The sequence below is a fragment of the Periplaneta americana genome, chromosome 15 (genome assembly GCF_040183065.1).
Source record: "Periplaneta americana isolate PAMFEO1 chromosome 15, P.americana_PAMFEO1_priV1, whole genome shotgun sequence".
In the NCBI taxonomy this organism is placed as follows: domain Eukaryota; kingdom Metazoa; phylum Arthropoda; class Insecta; order Blattodea; family Blattidae; genus Periplaneta; species Periplaneta americana.
This window is the reverse complement of record NC_091131.1, coordinates 139,753,338-139,773,561: the sequence shown is the minus strand read 5'-3', so window position 1 is coordinate 139,773,561 and position 20,224 is coordinate 139,753,338. Positions and strand designations below refer to the sequence as shown.

General features: G+C 37.5%; 1 protein-coding gene across 2 annotated transcripts in view; it reads right to left on the bottom strand.

Moving 5' to 3' along the window:
* Nucleotides 1-563: 563 nt before the first annotated feature.
* Nucleotides 564-20,224, bottom strand: part of LOC138715404 (pickpocket protein 28-like) — a 196,643-nt gene continuing 176,982 nt past the window's right edge. Inside the window, exons 10-11 of one of the 2 annotated variants that reach the window (XM_069848266.1) lie at nt 16,733-16,824; nt 564-5,257 (exon numbers count right to left, since the gene is read on the bottom strand). In XM_069848266.1, the coding sequence (XP_069704367.1) occupies nt 5,064-5,257; nt 16,733-16,824 (286 nt within the window). In that variant the 3' untranslated portion in view covers nt 564-5,063. The remainder of the gene's footprint in view (nt 5,258-16,732; nt 16,825-20,224) is intronic. The other variant, XM_069848267.1, reaches the window with a different exon arrangement.

Genomic DNA, 20,224 nt, shown 5'->3' with positions numbered 1-20,224 from the left:
GAATGTGATCATTTAATAAAGGTATTTTCAGGGGGCATTTTTTTTACAGTGTTACACCCATATCCGCGATGTTGCGGACCGAGTTGTATAGGGCTTGAACTGTAGGTCTACTACAAATTATACGTAATAGGGCATAACTTAAAACAATCTCCCTCTTTTTCTCTCTCGTACAGAAACACACGTATACAGGGCCGGATTTACATATAATGCGGCCCCTAGGCAGTGCTAAAATTTGCCGCCCCCCAACTCCCACAAACAGTTTATGAGCAGCTGTTATACAGGTCGTGTTTAGTTTAAATTAGTTTTAATTGAAATGTTACAATTAAGAAAACAATCACTGGAATCAAAATACATACATCTGATGAATTATAAAGATTTCTTTGGCACTTTCTTCACAGAGAAAGCATTATTGTTGTTATCAAAGTCGATCTGACGAAACACATGAGACTCGATGCAAAAAAAATATATATATTCAAACTTATTCATTGTTGAAACAAAATTGATTTGTAAACGCCAAGCTGTGGTTTATTTTTAAGCATTGCTTGTTGGTGATACATTAATAATAATAATAATAATAATAATAATAATAATAATAATAATAAATACATTACATATTAACTGGCAATTTTACAACAGCATAGTTACAATATTTACTATAATATGTCATGGGTTAAGCCAAGTTACGCAACCTGACAGGTGTTCAAAAAGCAATTCCATGAACTAGAATATGATGTTTTAATTAAAATTTGAGTAAATAGAGCATAGAGTAAATACAGAAGAAAAATACATAAGCGAAGTGCTGAAAAGGACTCGCCTTTTATAGAAGATGTTCATCATCAAACACAGCTGTGCACGTCTAATCACATTCAGATACACTTGCACAATTTCCATAACGCGCCATTTTTTAACCAAACCCTGTATTGCTCTCTTTGCCGGTTGTCCTCTTTCCGGAAATTTGTCCTGAAAATTTTGCGGGTTTCCTTAATCGAATCTGTTCTCACATACACTTACACAATTTCCACTCTATCTTTTTTTTTTACTTGGTTCTTTAACGACGCTGTATCAACTACGAGGTTATTTAGCGTCGATGAAATTGGTGATAGCGAGATGATATTTTGCGAGATGAAGCCGAGGATTCGCCATAGATTACCTGACATTTGCCTTACGTTTGGGGAAAACCTCGGAAAAAACCAAACCAGGTAATCAGCCCAAGCGGGAATCGAACCCGCATCCGAGTGCAACTCCGGATCTACAGGAAAGCACCTTATCCGACTGAGCTACGCCGGTGACTTTCACTCTTTCTTGTCATTTTGTCATTTTGCAGAATGCGAACACACACGTACAATTCGACTGATGACTGATGAAATACCGACAGGAAGGAGGCCAACAATCGATTATTGCATTTGTCCATTGTTACAGCTGTTTACTCATTTCATTATGATACGAACGGCAGAATACGATAGTGGAATTTCAAGCAGTCAAAATATCGCATTCGCATTCAAACGGAGGCAGGCTGCACCAGCCAGTATATTGGAAATGCAACTGATAGTTGTGGTTACTGGTTACTATTCATAACAATAAATAAGAAACACATATCCAATATGATGTTCAATAATGCATTCTTGTTTATACAAGCAGTTAAATTTAAGCAGTTTCATAGTATGTATAATATTACAATGTAATTATGCAGCTGCACACTTTCAATTTACTTTCGCCGCGACCGCGACAATGCGAATTCCGACTTCCACAAGGTGTTCAAGAACAAACTTCAGAAAAGATTTACCAACAAATGTTTTAAAAACAAATTTCACTGTAAAATGAAAATGGAAAAAAAAGAAATAAAAAAGGAAGAGAAGGAGAGAAAAAAATGCGCCCCCTGGAAATTGCAGCCTTAGGCAACTGCCTACGTTGCCTAGGCCTAAATCCGGCACTGCATGCATACATCAATAAAACTACGTAACATGCTAACATAAACTTTTTTATGTGAATTTTATCTTCCTGAAGATATCTTATGAAATGTAAATGTTGTGCCCAAGGATTATGATAAGCAATATATTTTCACTTTATTTTAAAGTAATGAAATCGTATTATTAATACATGCATACATGCCTTACATGCGAAAGAGCTCGCTTCCTGTTTCGACAGAGTACAGATTACAGCTTAGTTAACGTCAGCACAGTCCAATCCTTGAACATGCAGGCATGCGTACGCTTGCAATTTTATCGCGAACTCAGCCTTAGCAACAGCTGACTTATAGCGAAGATATAGCGTCTCTCGTGAGACATTTTAATTGGCGATGATTCCGAAACTCTGAATTTCCATTGGTCAAGTCAAAAACAGATTCAGTCGTGAAAGTTCCTTAAATCCATATTGTTCTAAGTAACGACCGAAAACGCCGATTTAAAATTATGGTTAAGAATCAGAAGCGTGGTGTTTAGTGAATGCAATATCGTCTTTTTAGAGGATTCGCGGGTAAATTAGCGTCACTCTGTTACGTCACAAAGGACGCTGTTCGAGAATTTATAAAAGGACATGAAATGTACAAAACGCGGTCATTAGTTATTGGTCAAGACAGCGGTCATGGAGTAGCGCTCCCGACGTCCAGGAAGAAATCCAGATTATGGCATCAACTGGGACCAGCATTAGGGTTCGCCCTACTATTTATTGTAAGTAAAATCATCAGATCATTCTTTAAACTTTTCATTTAACTAGTTATCTTGTTACTTCAGAATTAACATAAATTTTCATACTTTCCAAATCATTCAATCTCAATATTTAATAATCTATTTGTAGTAACTTGATGTTTTATTAATAAACTTAGTAATAGTGAATTTCTACACTTGTGATTATTCCGAAAGCCTGAGATCACATTCATAGTAGGAATCCCTCCTATCCATAAAAAAGAACAGTTTATAAAGTATAACGCAGTGTCTGATTCGTTTGTGTTATTTTGATAAAGATTATAACTCGTGATTATCTCAAAGATAAGCCATCCGCCCTTGTCGTGGCAAGTAGCACGACAAATTACTGGTGTCAGATATGATAGAGCTCAACAGTAACTTTTGGTGTCAGATATAGTATAACAATAAATTATGGTGTCAAATAGTATAATAAATATTGGTGTCAGAATTAGTATAACAAAAAATTGGTGTCAGAAATGGGCACAACATAAACTTTAATTATTATTTTATTTAATCTCGTCTTTAAGTTTACACATTATACCGGGATCACCTTTTTTTCTGCATTGTTGTGCAGTATGTCATTCATCCAAGTGGAGGCCTGAACACCTGCAGACTTCTAACACATGAGTACAGGCTGTTACAAAAGAAACATTACGGTGCTTCCATTTCTAAAATGAGGTAAAGCAATTCTTATACATTCAGAAATTTAAAATAAAGGTTATACAGTACAGACACATGATCTGAAGATATTAATTCATCAATTTAAGCATAGAAACTTAATCATGAACAAAAGCAAAAAGGATCTTTCGAATTCAATGTTTTCTAACGTTAATAGGAAAAAAAAAGAGTTGAGGCAAGTTTGGGGGGCAGTGCCCCCCCACGCCCCACTATAACTCCTCCTATGCTTCCATGCGCGAGTCACCCACAATTAGCTCACGATAATCTCCCGGATTTAGAAATGATTGCTTATAATAACTTTCCTTTTGAATGTTACGGTTCCGTTGCATTGCGATTATTATTATTATTATTATTATTATTATTATTATTATTATTATTATTATTTAAAGGATATAACATTACTAATTCTCATAGTTTGACAGACTTGATGTTACATATCTTTGTGTTGTCAAGATAAGTTGTTTATTTCAATATTTCGCCGATATGGCTGGAAGCTTGGTCGCATAATATATTTATGATTATTCAAACTTAAAGCCAAGAGCGATCTTATAAATATATGAAAGTCCTCCGAAAATGCTTGTTTGTATTCACCACACCAGTGACGGCTGAAGCCACTTGTCTGAGCAGTGCCAGGAAATTCAAGTTAAAAACGAAATGTAACAATAATGTATCCTTTCATATCGTGAATATTTTATACTAATAATTATAATGATAATAATAATAATAATAGTAATAGTAATTGACCTAGTAATAAAATAATGTAAATTCACGAAACTTTGAAGTTTTCTGAACTGTTCTATACTTGAATTCTATTTTCCTGCCTTTTCAGCAAAGAGTTCAATGATTTCCTGGCTAAAATTGAGGATTTTGCTCCAGATATAAACTAAATCCATCACACTTTTCTTAGACTAATGCCAGTTACAACCAAAAAGCACACAAGGAAAACAGAAGAAAGAATTTTTAAATCATATCAACAAATCTATTTGTTTTTTGAATAAACATTTTAACATTCTTTATTTCCATGTTTATCTTCAAATCTAGAGTTAGTTTTTCCATATGTATTTACTTTCTGTTTATCTTCATATGATGAAGAAAGTGATTTTATAATGGAGTATTTATTTTATTTATAAGTTGTTATTCATCAACACAGCCCAATTACATGCATATATTACTCCAGATACCGCACTGTTTTCCTTACGCTCTTTTGAATAACGTATTTGCCGACAAGAAAGTTGAACTTGGCATGGAACAAATATTCCTTATTTAGTGCTGTTATTTCGAATCGAGTTGTCAACTGAATGATACGCATAAGATCTTTCCCCTTGTCCTTTGCATCCCCGTGAAGCTCCGTCGGCCGTCCAATGCATTACAAAACACTTCTGCGCATGCCTTTACAGAGTTGGTTGGGACAACGAGTTAGAAATTCTCTTTCTAACTCGTTGGGTTGGGAGTTGTCTCGAATAACATAGTTCATAATATGTACAGCTATACAGCAGATTATGAGAGGGCGAACGGCCATTCTGAGATGGCGCGGCGGTTCAATCGATGTTCTGCTCAAATCACTCCATGGAAAACCCGAATTTCTTTTATAAAATTTGTGATCTTATAGAGCTCTGAATGTACAGTTGAAAATAAGATATCATTACATTTTATTTAGGCAGTACCATGGCACGAGGGCTCTACCCTTAAAGCCGCCCCTGTTATTCACTTCATGAAAGGGTAATTGTCCACCATGTTGCTGTTGCGTACGTGACTGACGAATGGTGGAGAAGTTTCTTCTTCTCTGCGTCGACCTTTAATCAAACTCGTCCATAGTCGAATTGTTGCGAAGTACATGATCTCCACCGCGCTGATGAAACTGAAGCCGATGAATAAACCAAGCAGCCCTCCTGTACTTGCTGCAACCAAACAATTGTTCAATTTCGTAATTAGAATTTGGTTCACTTAAATAAATTCTACTATTGAGATTATCTGAATTGACACAATCTTTTGTTCGCACTACCGTAATTTCCCATAACTATGGTTCAGGCACCCAACTATGGTCCAAAACGCATTATGTACTGCTTAGTCCCCCAAGAGTTCGGTGTTTGCCATTTAAGGCGCCAATGCGATGGAATTATGTTCCCCATAGATGCTTCTATCTACCATTACACGTGGCAATGATATGGATGCTTAACAAGGTCAGTGTGCATCGTTCTATTGAATGTGTGAAGACACAAAATCATTCAGTTTGTGATTGTCTGTTTTAATAAGCTCTCCTCTGTAGACCTGGTACGTTATAGATATGTGATTCTTTGTACAATTAAACCTGTTTACTTTCACGTAATAATTAGACTGGCAGAGGTTAAGGACTCTGCGTGAAAAATGTTTAACCTCAAGGCTAGAAGTCAGTCCTCAACTATGTACCACAATTTTTCGTGGACCATAGTTGTATTTCATTTTGAAATATTTGTTTCAATAAAATGTGATAAATGTGATTATTTACTTCTGCAAATACGGTAACTCAGTATATTCTAGAACACCGTTTAACATTATAGTCAAGTAAACAAAGAAACAAGCTGTTCCAGCATCAATGATGGTCCAGTAAAACGAAAACTTCAGGGTAGAAGGAATACAACCGTCCCTGTAAGTCACTATGAGAGCGATGAAATTGAATTGGATACAGATTATGATGTTTCCGTTGTTCTCTCCATATTTATGGACAGTGAGACAGATATGGAAAAGAAGATGAAATCTGTTAAATTAATGCTAAAGGCACATAGTTATATGATAGTTACTTATGAAGAGGAATTTTGGCCAGGGAAAGTTTAGGAAGTGAAGAACAATGGAGCTGTTGTTTCATGTATTGTAAGAAGCGGCAATTACTAAGGTGGCGAGAAATGGAATACAATATATTCTATAGAAAGGAAAACATAATAAAACAAATTGAAGACCCCAAATGCGTCTCGAAAAAGAGAGATCTATTTTCAATTTCAGATTTACAAGAGAAGTGGAGATTCAAAGGATCGAAATAAGCCTAATAAATGTAGTTCTCAGTACGATAATTAAACATTCTCAGTGAATTTATTTGCATAATATTTTGCTAAGAATTTGTTTATTTTGATACCGTATTTTTGTTCTTTAATATACACTCACTTGCGAAAAAATCGGGCCAACTACATTTTCTTTAAAAATTTTTAAAATTGTAGGATTTTTTAAATAATTGTAGGTGTGCTGAGGTTCATTTAGTTATTCATTTATTTTGTGATACGTAACAATGTAATACTGAATACGTAATAGCCAACAATGATCTGAAAAGAAGATTCGTTCTTCTTGTAATATTGTGTGTAAACTTCTCAGACTCATTTCGAGCTAAGCTGAAGATGTCTACAGACTGGTAAGCTCTTTTGAGGCAGTATTGGAGTACTTCATTGTATACAAATGTCACTAAGTCCTACCGATTCAGCAAAAGTGGTTGCAATGATAGAAGATGGGAATAGTCAGCGTTATGTGGCTGCAGTTCTTGGGATTCCTCGATCGACCGTACAACGAGTGTACCATCGCTTTAGAGAGACAGGAGATTATTCCAGGAGACCCGGTTCAGGGAGAAAACGAGTAACTTCGCCTCGTGACGGCCATTTTATTGTCCTAAACACATTAAGAGATCGCCATGCCACAGCTATTGAGACCAGAAGAGCCTTCCGGAAAATAAGACAAGTTAATGTGAGTGAAAGAACTGTAAGAGAACGTCTGGATGAATGTGGGCTGATTCCAGAAGACCAGCTAAAGGCCCAGAATTGCTCCAGCAACATCATGTTGAACGATTACGTTTTGCTCACAATCATGCTAATTGGAACCTGGGGGAGTGGCGACGAGTGTTCTTCACAGATGAATCGAGATTTAGTTTACAGATGGACGTGAAAGAGTGTGAAGATGTGAAGGAGAACGTTTTTCTTCATGTAACTTCAGTTCACGTGTGAGTTTCCAAGGTGGATCAGTAATGGTATGGGGTGGCATTTCGTATGAAGCTCACGCAGAACTTGTGTTCATTAATGGAGGTGCTTTGACTGCTCCAAGATACATCGAAGGTCTAATTTAACATGTGGTACCATATGCCCCACTTATTGGTGAAAAGTTCTGTTAATGCATAACAATGCTTGCCGTCATGCTACAAGAATCTTGGATGAGTTCCTTCACGACGTTGGATTGAATAGGATGACATTGCCAGCAAGAAGTCCTGACATAAACCCTATTGAACATGTGTGGAGAATGCTAGGGAAGCGAGTTAGAAGTCGTCTAACTCCTCACAGCAACTTGCAGCAGCTCCGAAATGTTCTAAGTAAATAATGGAGTAGAATCGACCAGACTGACATCCAGAATCTGATCGAAGGGTTGAATCGGCGAATGGTAACAGTCATACAGTCACTGGGAGGCAATACCAGCTATTATCAACATCTGGGTGGCCACAAAATCGGTTGAACTTTTGGAAGAAAATTGATATAATTTATAAGTTTTTTTTTTTCTGGGAAGCAATGTTTTCTTCATTTCATAAAGGATTTTCTGATTCTCGGCTCATAAAAAATTGAGAAACTTTAGGTGGCCCGGTTTTTTTTGCCCATGAGTGTAGTTGTTCATTATTGCAGAAAAATGACTTTCAGATTTCACTTGTTTATTTAGTGTTTATGTAATGTGTATTAATAAAAAGATTCCATGAATTTTTTATTTATTTTTAATATTTCTCTGCTAGATTATGTTTCTACCCTTAAATTAGAAACTCAATGTATTGATTTACGAATAATTACAGCTCCAGCTATAGTCCATTCATGCTTTCAAGCATGAATATATGAGTGGACCATAGTTGGGCAACTCAGAATACAACTATGTACCAATGCTTATTATTTTTTCAACACTTGTAATTAAATAATTTCAAACACATATGTCAATATTTATTTAATATAAACTTACAAGAGTCCGAAACCAAAATTTCACTTAATCTGGATGAATAATACTGAATATACAAAGAAAAGTGTGAAAAATGTGGACCATAGTTAGGGGAAACTACGGTACCTTACCGGTTCTGACTCCATTTAAAAATATAAATACCTGTAAAATGGTAAACAACTGCAATAAAATTTTACTCGAAATCAGTGTTAAGTTACCACCAGAAGTACTACTTCAAACAACGACTTCTGAGAATTTTCCGGAAGAAACTCAAAACAATTACGACAGTCACAGGTGGATATTGAATCCGTTGTGTTCAACTGGCTGAAATTTAAAAAAAAATATATGAAGGAAAAATAAGATGGAATGTTGAAACTAGATCATTTTTCGCAGAGCGTCAATTAATTCTGCATAACAAGATCTTATATTTTTTTTATAACATTTGCAACCTCGTATTGATGTAAATTGAGTTTCTCGTTTATGATTGCCATCAAAACAAAAGCGAGAAATCTCTGATTTGAAAATGATATCACTGTGTGTGTGTTTTAATAGCCCTAGGCCTACATAGTTCAGATTTGAGAGGCTACGTTCTGAAAAAACAGGCACAGTTATCACATTCATCATTTTTACTTTATTACTGCTGAAAAATGTTTTAAATTTTCATGTTCAAATTTGTTTATGTTTCTAAATACAAAATAAATATATGTTAATAAGGCATTTTTTGTTTTGTAAATCATTTCGCGATCCCATTCATCTCTTTATACGACCCTCCACTTTGGGAACCACCGTATTATGGTATAAAATATGTAATTTGGACATACAAGTTAAAATCGTCGTGATTTACAAAAACATTTTGTCTCTAAAAGACACATCGAACATCTGAATTTGTTTAGTGATTCAATTTCGGATCAGTTCACTATTTATTATGACTTGTATATTATATTGATATGTGCAAATATTCCGTTCCATAATCTTGAGAATCCAGATCGTAAACATTTGATTGAAAAATATACGCCTAGAAAATGGCCGATTCCAATACTTACCCTCGTGTTATGAAATAATTTTAAACTCTGTACGACCAGCTATTGATGAAAATAAAAAGGTTAAACTAAAACAGAAGAGTGTTCTTGAAGAAAACCAATCCTGCATATTGGAAAGATTGTGATTACAGTATGAATTAAATAGTGAAACAGACCCAAGATAAAACACAACAACTTTATAGTAGGCCTAAATATAAACTATTTCAAATTCTCACCCCTAACATCGTGTGATGCCAAAAGAAACATTGTTTCAGTGACAATCGAACAGGTTTATATTTCACAATTTACGAATATACACAGTTGTACATTGCAACAAAATTAGTGACACTTAAACTACACAATTCATTTTTATTAAATATCTATCGCCATTTTCTACAACGAAGAGAATGCGGTAAGTCGCTTTCGCAAATGTGTTATAATCTACTGTATTTGTTTTATTCACCTAACTATACAGACCAATATTTCGTTCCAAGTATAGCAGTGATCACTAGAGGTCCCTGTACTACTCTGAGTTGATGTAAACAACACGACTTGTATAACACGCGAAGTAGTTAACTTCATACATTCGGTGTCCGAAGTTCCATCCCTATTGATGGTTCTGTCCAGGGTGCGAATTAACGGGGAGCTGGGAGGATTTCCCCCCCTGTTGGAAAGTTATCCCCCCTCTCATAAATTCATATTAATATCCCTGACAGGGATAACTTCTGTCCCAACCTCACAAAATATAATTGTTTTAATACGAGTAGCCTATATGTACTTTATAAAGTACAAAGTAAGCAAAGAAAATAATATTTCTGTATTATCATCATCAGTAAGCTGGTAACAATCAATAACTTTGGAACTATACATATTATCTTAAGCCTGTTCAGGGATATAATAATTATTATTATGATCAAGATGCAAGACAAGCAACTCAGTGCGACCAAGCGTTGAGCCATATCGAATGAGAATAATAATTTTATGTATGGCATTCTCTATTTCCCCTCATCAGAAATCTGAATTCACACTCTGGTTCTGTCTGTAAACATAGAAGTATCGGTAGAGAAAGGAGAGTCATTCTGTAATCGTTCTTCCGCGTCCCACAAAAATTCTTACCACTTGTCAGGGGAGAACTTGAAATACCGCAACAAAGAGACTGGAAAATTTTGCGCAAGTGCCTTCATCTTCGTGCAGGCCTATGTTGACTACAGATGTTACAGCTCTGAAACCCAGGTTATACATCTTTTCTTGTGACTTGGTTCATGGGGGGTGCTGCTTTTAGCAGCCCAGAATAGCATGATCCATTTGCACTATTCAACGTTGCCTGGTTATATTGTTAAGACTCAGTCGCTTTTACTACTGATAGTTTAAATATTACATACGCCGGGACAAAATGCTGTTGCCACGAAGGCGAGACGTATAAATTAAGTCGCTTAAAAATCTACAGTTGGTATTCAATAGAAGGCGGTCATTGGCAGAACTACTGATCGTTACGGTTTAAGAATCTGTGACAGTCAAAATCCCTGTAAATATATTGAGCACCAAAGGTACAGTTCTGCAATTACCGGTACCGTCATTTCCCATAACTATGGTCCAAGCACCCAACTATGGTCAAAAACGCATTATGTTCTATTTAGTCCCCCAAGAGTTCGATGTTTGCCATTTGAGGCGCCACTGTGATGGAATGATGTTCCCCATAAGTAGTTACTTATGAGGAGGAATTGTGGCCAGGGAAACACTATCCCATTCTGGCGGCCTTAACTCCTGACAACCTGAGGGTAGGACTTACCATGTATAAGGCCCTCATTCGCTCTGTCATTACCTATGCCGCACCCGCATGGGGGTTTGCGGCAGTGTCCCATCTCCGTAAACTCCAAGTTGTCCAAAACCAGGTGATTCGACTCATTACCCATCTCCCCCGAGTCGCCTCGAGAAGAAAGTTCCATGATGAACTAGAGTTGCCAACCATAGACGAGTTCATTGCTCGACTGGCTAGGAACCTGTATGCGGAAGCTCGTGCTAACCCCAACCCGCTCATATCTGGCCTCGGCCAGTATGATCCTAGGTTACGGCGTAGACACCAGACAGGTCCATTAGCTATACTATTGAGACAGGAGGACAGGGAGGCTGGCGCTACTCCCAGGTTTTGGTAGCTACGACTCAACTCCATGAGACTCCTTGGATAGTGCAACCGCTGTAAAATGACCTTGTCTTAACTGGGCTAAACAAAATCCCTCCATAACCTTATCTACTTTTGTTGATCGATGGAAATCTAATAGAGCCAATTGGCTAGTATATATCCATCGATTCATAGAGTCATTCAACCTAAGAGCCAACTGGCTAGTCTCTGATATTGAGACAACTCATCCTGCCTAAGGTTTTTCCGTGGTTTTCCTAAGGCGCTAAGACAAATGTCGGGATGAGCCCTAAAAGAAATGGGCCACGGACCTGCTCTCATATCCCCATGAATCCCCCTAATTAACAATCACATCTCTCCCCCCTCTTCGCAATTGAGCCATCATATAGCCAAATGGCTGGTCTCGAAATTGAGACAAATCAACAAGGCTCATGACCTCCAACATAATAGCCAAATTGGCTAGTCTCTTATATGAGACAACTCATCCTGCCTAAGGTATTCCGTGGTTTTCCTCAGGCGTAAGACAAATGTCGGGATGAGCCCTATAAGAAATGGGCCACGGACCTATATGCCCTTCCCCATATATATTCCACCTTTCTTATAAATTATGTATGCCCTATTTCAGATAATATTAATAGTATATTAAACATACGAGGTCACTCAATAAGTCGCAAATTGAAAGGACAGGGACCTCTCAAATTGCAGTTTAGATTTCACGGCGCTTCTTCCGACGGCCTTCACCTGCTTTGTCATCGAACAACAGATGACGGCGTCTTGCCATCCAAACGGCACACACCAGCCAACTCCTCCTCGCCCCGTTCCGTGATCAATTGATCAGTCTCAGTCCCCCTCGCGTATGTGGTACCTAAGAGGTTACGTCCAATTTCGGCTTCCCCTTCAAAATTTTCTAGAGCTCCTTCAGGGGAGCAGCGTAACCCGGAGTGAGACTAGTGGCCAACAGGCTTGGAGCTCACATATTTAGTTTTGTACAGCCCCCAACCCCTTGCAAGGACGCGTTTTGCGTACCTTTTAAATTTTCCTCCCAATTCTCCTTCGATTTTTCGAGCGCAGACTGTAATCGGCACACGCAGTAGAACCAGCCGCACCAGCAATAGACACCACTGAAGATGTTCACCGCAGCAGTGAACGAAACGTTTGGTCTCACAACCAACAGACCACGGCCTCATAGCCCGGAAAACTTTTCTACTATTGACGCCGGCCGTGAAAGCCTACACTCCAATATCAATGTATTGATTTACGAACAATTACAGCTTCAGCTATAGTCCATTCATGCTTTCAAGCATGAATGTATAAGCAACTCAGAATAAAACTATGTACTAATGCTTATTATTTTTAACACTTGTAATTAAATAATTTGAAACACATATGTCAATATTTAGTTAATATACTCTTACAAGAGTCTGAAGCCAAAATTTCACTTAATCTGGATGAATAGTACTGAATATACAAAGGAAAATGTGGACCATAGTTAGGGGAAACTACGGTAATGTTTTTGTGGCAATGTTTTGGAAAATTTGACCTGGCCATTCCTTTTCGTATAATCCGCAATAACATGTATCCACATTTGAAAGATTATTGCTACAGCTGAAGGATGTTTCAGATATAATTATCTGCAAGACGGTGCACCATCGAATTTCCAATAATGTGGGATCGTACAGTAGCGAACGACTTCCCAGCGTTTGTTCGTGTGTGGAGATTCTGCGGAATGGCCTGTAAGTTTGCTTGTTCAGATACCATTGAATTTATTTTTGGTAAGGTTTTGTGAAGGAAAACATTGGAGAAATTGAAGATCGGATTGAAGATCCTTGAGCTGAAATTGATCATGCAGTACTAAGCGATGTTTGACAAGAGACTGAATATTGATATAGTGCGATTCGACTACTTATATCGCTAAGTTAGACGTGAATAGTTAATTTATGTATTGAGTTGTTCTTTAATTATATTTCGTAAGTGTACTTTCATACTGTATCGCAGTCAGTGGCGTGCGGTGACCATTCAGACAGTCGAAGCACTGAATATTATAATTGTTAAGTAAACAATAGTAAATCAAGGGGCTTGACTTGATAAAATCACAACTGATAATAATTTAAAAGAACACATATTAAAATAATTAGACCTGATATCAATTTAAATTTCTTAAAGCTACCATTAAACAACATTTAATATAAAATAACAAGCTTCTAGCTTTAAACTCACCCTTGGCACTTCTCACAACAAAATTAACGGAACTGAAATTCAATCCTTCTCTCCTGGGAAGCAAATATGGTAACCACCTCATCAAAGAACTCCTTCTTCTTCCTGAGTTCTCCTAGTAGGCGCGCTTCAATTGAAATAATTCCAAGATGAGATAGTCTCTCTTCTCCAGTAGAATTTCGAGAGTAGCTTTTGATTCTCTTCAGCGTTGAAAACGACCTTTCTACTGAAGACTTACTGACAGGAATTGTACACAGTAATGTCACTAACACATTAAACTGCTGAAAACTTTTTTTCAGCATTGAATTAGTACTCAGTAGTTTTGCAAGTTCAATCATGGTTTTATTTCTAATCTCTTCACTGCTGTACACTACAATCAGCTCATTTTTCAATCGAATGATGTCGAAAAATTTTCCATATGTATCTATGAGACTTTGAAAGCAACTTTCTGGGAATTGGTTAGAATATTTTTATAGTTTCGAGGCGACAATAAATTTAAAAATTTCAGTTTAGAATAATCTTGAAATCTTAAATCCAAGTGGTTATCAATATTATCAAACACTTCGCAATAGATCCGTTTATAGTTGATATTTTTTTCTCTTCGAAGGCTCACCTACTTGAGACACGGTTTCTTGGAAAACCCCTTCATAATCGTCACATAATACGACTATGGAACGGCGAGTTTCTTGTGTTGGCAGTACAGAATATCATTTGCTTGGTTCTGTAGGATGTTGTACAACACATCGGTGAAGGTAAATATTTTGTCAAATGTATTTAAGAGAAAAACAAATTTGAAATCTTCCAAAAGTGTCAGAAAGCCATTAATTGGTGCTAAAATATCTGACTCAAATTCTTGAGGGTGTTCTAGCATAGCACAAAACACATTACAAAGTTGAATTTTGTTCCTGCACACAGTGTTTACCAGTCTTGATGAATAATTCCATCGCGTTGGGCAGACGTGTGGAAGACGACGTTGCAAAAATTGATCCAAAAAGTTAGCACATTTCGGCGATCTTGAAAAAAAAGCTGCAAGTCCATTAAGCGTACTAAAAATATTTTACACTCAGGTATTTGGCTGGTGCTTTGAGACAAAACGAGGTTCAGTATATGGGCATAACAGTGAAAAAATAGAGCTTCTGGATGTGTGACTTTGATTAATGCTTGTACTCCATTCAAATTTCCCGCCATCGTCGCTGCACCGTCATACGTTTGTGCAATCAATTTTTCATTACATCCGAATTCTGATAAGAAGTGCCGGATAAGTTCTGCAATAGCTTGGGCATGTTTGTCACTACTTATATCACAGAACCCCAAGAATCTTTCCTTTATTTCTCCTCCATGTACATAACGCAGGACAATAGAAAACTGTGCTTTATTTGCCACATCTGAAGTTTCGTCAACCATGACGGCTACAAAAGGAATATCAGTAATTTTCTGCTTTATAGCTGATAAAACGGTTGAACCTACAGACTTGGATTAGGTCATTTTGAATTCGATTAAAAATTCTTTTAAACACAGTAGAGGTTTCTAAATGCTCCGTTAAAACAGGATCATATCCTGCAGTGTACTTCAGCAATTCCACATAATTGCCCCGATTAACAGAATTTTCTGTTTCATCATGGCCTCGAAAGGCCAATTCTTGTTTTCCCAGAAAACACACTGCATTAATAAGCCTTTTAAGGATGTCCCTCTTCCGCTTTACCTTTTGATTGTGTAGAGATATATCATTTTTAAACTGCTTTAGTGCAGTTTCTATTCTATTTCCTCCAAAAGCAGCTATAGCTACAGACGATCGTAGGTGGTTAACAGACAGCCCGTGCTCGGCTATAGATTTTACTAAATTTCCCAAATGCGTGTGCCCAGTTTTGGTCCAACTAGTATTTCTATCCTTTCCAAACAACAGACAGTACCAGCAAAACACCGCATTTAGCTCAGCGCTGCCGGCTAACCAGTCACATTTGCTATACATATTAGACTGAAAATGTCTAGTAAATTTACTGGTCTTTTGAACCAAGTTCGGTAGTTCTGGTGTTGGCCGTCCATTTTTAATTATCTAATTTTTTTCTTGGAAAGAATGAGCAGAAAAGGGCTTCAACACAAGCTCTTTTATAATACATGTAGACATTGTTCTATATTATATAATGTATTGTATTATTAGTTACTACCTGGTACCTTTACAAGCTAATACATTTTCACACACATTCGACAAACATGTACACTGAAGAAAGCATAATTGTTACTGATACACTTTACACTCCCTATATACAACCTCTCACATGCGACTCGAAATTACGGAGAATGCTTCTGAGCGCGACGGTCTGAACAACACTACAAAAAATAGGGGCGAAATGTGGCATCTTACTGCTCTAGAAGAAAGCAACACACAGGTATAGTAGGTGACTCAGGAGAAGGGAAGAGAAGAAAGAGTGGTAAACAGATACCGTTACGACAACAGTGCAATACTTGTACTACCAGTAGACGGAAATAATGTTTCCACTCACTAGTAGTACAAGTATCGCACTGTTGTCGTTAATGTAATCTATTATCCACTCTTTACCCTCACTCCGTGCTCGTCTTCTTCTGAGTCACCGACAGTCTCCATGCTCTTGCAGGCATTCTCTTAGTTGACACGCGTAACAGTGACGTCACAACCCATGCTCGCTTCGGATTGTGGGGTGCAGACGCACATAGCCCGTGGCCTTCATCAGAGATGCGCGCGCAATTCCTTCGCTGTTCAGCCGAAGTAGAAGTGACAATGCTTCGGTTCGCTCCCAATTCTCATACCAATAATGTAACGTATTAAGCTCTAAGTTCTATACGTTTTGAAGAAATCTGACGATTTTATATAGATATTATTGAATAATCGTGTAATTATAATGACATAATATATTGTTACCGAAGCAGTGCTTCAATAGCTTACCCTGAATGCACGCCTAATGATATGATCAAATCGACCAAAGTAATAACTTTTAGTAACACTGTGTAATTATGTGAGTCGATTTATGACATTTTTACAAAGAAATATTAACTTGTCTAGTAATGGCTCTTAGGAAAAATTCAATAGTAAAGCAAAATATCCTTACATAAAAACTCGCTAAGACCGAACAGCTCTGTCTTGTAGTAGCTTAAGAACTGAGTCTCCGTGAAGAAGAGGTGCACTATTGCCAAATTTCGCCTGGAAGGAAATAAAGACAAGAAGTATATCATTAATAGTATATTTTACGATAGTGCGTAAAGTTGCATTTCATCCACTATTATAAACACTAGTGTCTAAAAAGTAAGTAATCGCTTTAGGCACTGCTTTTCATTTTACGCACTGCCAAAGGAAATGCAATATTCAATGTACAAATTCCAGTCAGTACGAAATTAATGTATTACCTTGATATTTCATGACAAATATTACACATAACACAACTAACTTAAGTAACAAATTTAACATTAATATTTACATTTTAGCCCGTATTATTCTGAGGTTACATTATGTAGTAGTCATTGCTTGCATTGTATGATTCCAATCTATGGTTACTTATTTCTTTATGGTTCTGAGTTCTGAGTTCAGAAATGTAATTCAGGAACGTGCCCAGAATGCTGTGTTAAAATCAGTAACTTATTAACAAAAATTTCTGGAAAGAACTAGGAACATTCACATTGAAAGAGTTAACAAAAATTAACGCAAGAATGTAAACGTTACAGTAACGGCAAGCAGTTGAGTCGTCATTCAAAATGCAAATTTGACGTTATTATAAGGCTATATTAATGTATCCGTAAACAGATGACTGCAATCACAGAGAAAAATCACATAAAAGTGCAGTCGAATATTTCATTTTCGTATAAAAGAACTGCAAATATGAGATATTTGTTTCAGAGAACATACGGTTGACCACCAACTAGAATTTAACCTAGATATGGTTAATATTACAGTTAGCTACAATGTCGTCAATATGATAAAATAAATGAACAAAATACATACATTTGCTGTTCATGTTAATGGCGATTACCTTCCTTATACACAGTGACGTACCCAGGGGGGTTTTGAGGGTTAAAACGCCTCCCGAAAATATGTAACAAATTTCAATAAAAAATACGAACAAATAATATATTATTATTATTGTTGACTGTGATTACGATAATTCCTTAAAGCTAGTGTAATATGTGACTGTAATCGCTATAAAGACTAACCAAGTGTACTATTAAATAATTGTGTAACACTATGTAATATCATATGAAATTGGAATTGTATTTAGTTTAGCCAGACTCTGGGATATTGGTCTAAAGGCGCCCGAGAAGAAGTAAGCTTAGTTTCTCTACGATAAGAACGAGATGAATGTCTTGTTACAAACATTACTCTCAGTCAGAGTGCATATTAGCACGAGTAAATAGGCCCTCTCATCCGCGCGCATGATGCTCCCATGATCATAAGGGGATGTAATCGATGGACCCTCAAGTCATGTGACCGGAGGGGCGTAAAGCGTCACACATAGTTGGATCTTTTAAAAGGGCCAGTCACCCAAAATTCCAGAGGCACTCAGTATACTACACTCTTTAAGTGTACTTGAGACTACGTCACTATTCTGTCATCTGTTCTGTCATCTAATATTGGACTTAGAGAAATTCTGACAATAAAGATTATCTACTTGTGCATTGCAAATGACTTAGCTCATTTACGGACTCCATACTACGAGGAATCACGCAACCCTTCATCAATTCAACTACGTCATCGCTTGGTAGTGGTGGTGACATTCACCTCGCAGAAGCATCGGTGAATCAGCAACTACCTGGTGGCAGCGAAACTACCTGATGGAACTAGCAGATCTACATATTACATATTACATGGCGGTAGTGGTGTGATTGCTTGCACAAGATTAACCAGTCTTGAGTTCGATTTCTCTAACGGATCATCGTCAACTTGGAGCAGGAGAACTCTAGTTCTACCCGATCGAGATTGGAGATAGAGACGACGAGCCCATCCGAGGATCAACGCCTGCAGGAAACCCGGGGAGCAGTTCTGGCCAAACTTCTTCACCAGGTTATTCGAGAAGACGACGTCCAAGTCCAACGTAGCCAGGGGCTATCATCAGCGGCAGCCGTGGCCCCCGAGGGAACGCGACTGTGACCAGCCGTTAGCAGCTTCCGACGCGAGAGGATCCCGTTCCGAGGAACATCAAGGACCGAACTTCGGAGCCCTGTCTACCCTTCACCTTCTATTTTCTAAAGGTTAGTCCATTGCACTATGGCAGATTCCGATGAGGAACATGAAACATATCAGGGGGGAGTCAGGAAAACTCTCAGAATGATAACTATATGCCGGTGGTCCAGGCTTTAAAATTAATATCATGTCCATTTGAAGGCAATGTAAAGGAGTTGAGATCGTTTTGTGAGGGAGTAGAAGCAGCCTTTGAACTTGTTCATCCAGACAAACACCCGCTTTTACTTAAGTTTGTAGTATCAAAAAGTTCTAGGAGACGCTAAGGAAAAGATTGTATCTAGAAGTCATAGATCTTGGGAAGAGATAAAACAAATTTTAGAAGAAAATTATGCGGTTAGGCGAACTTTAGAATACTATGCTGGAAACATATTTGTTGCTAGATAAGGACCAACAGAAACTGTGGCTCAGTGGGGCGCAAGAATAGATGCAATAGGCACCGACCTATACAGTGAGGTTAGAAACAGGATGAAGAGACTAGAAAAACAGACAGGAGGAAATTTGTTAGAAGGAGCTAGTGCATTAGTAGAAGAATTTCTAAAAGGCACTTTTGTGGCCGGTTTAAAAGATGAGCGAGTAAAATATATAGTGAAAACAAAAGGGGAACAGGTCTCGATGGCTCAATTAGTAGAAACTGCACTACAGGAAGAGAGCGAATGTAAATCACAAAGATTCAAAACTAAACTAACAGGTCAGGGACAATTATGGAGTCAAAGGGATAAGGAAAAATACCACCAGGAAAGGAAACAATATGTTAAACGCGAATCTAATATGGTTCAGGCATTACAATGCTATATGTGCCAGAGCAAGGGCCACATGGCAAAGGATTGTAGGAATAAACAGGTATGCCGAAACTGTAGGAAAACAGGGCACGAAACTAGGGATTGCCAACTTTGGGGTAATCAATTAGGAGGAACAACCAGTATACAGGGAAACAGGCACTAGGGCCGTTTGCGCAACCGAAACAGGTCAAGGTAAAGGAAGGTTGCAGTATTAAGGAAAACAGTGTTCGTGGAGACGTCTTCAAATCACTATTAGGGGATTTTGAACAGTACGTTCTCAGTCCAGATTTAAAAGGTGAGATAGGTCTCGCTTTATATGATACAGGTTCCGAAATTTCTCTAGTGAAGGAGGCTTCACTAAGAAGAAAAGGAAATTGGTATAAATTTCAATTTATGATACAGGGTATCACAGGAAATACAATGAAGGTAAAAGGTAAAATTAAACTCCGAATAAATGACACTTTGGAATCTCTGACTCATGAATGTTATGTAGTAGAAAGTCTACCTAAGGATCTCGACCTCATTTTAGGACAAACTTGGCTAAGGTTAAAAGATTATCAGTTAGGTCCAGTTATAGAACCACTAAGTGA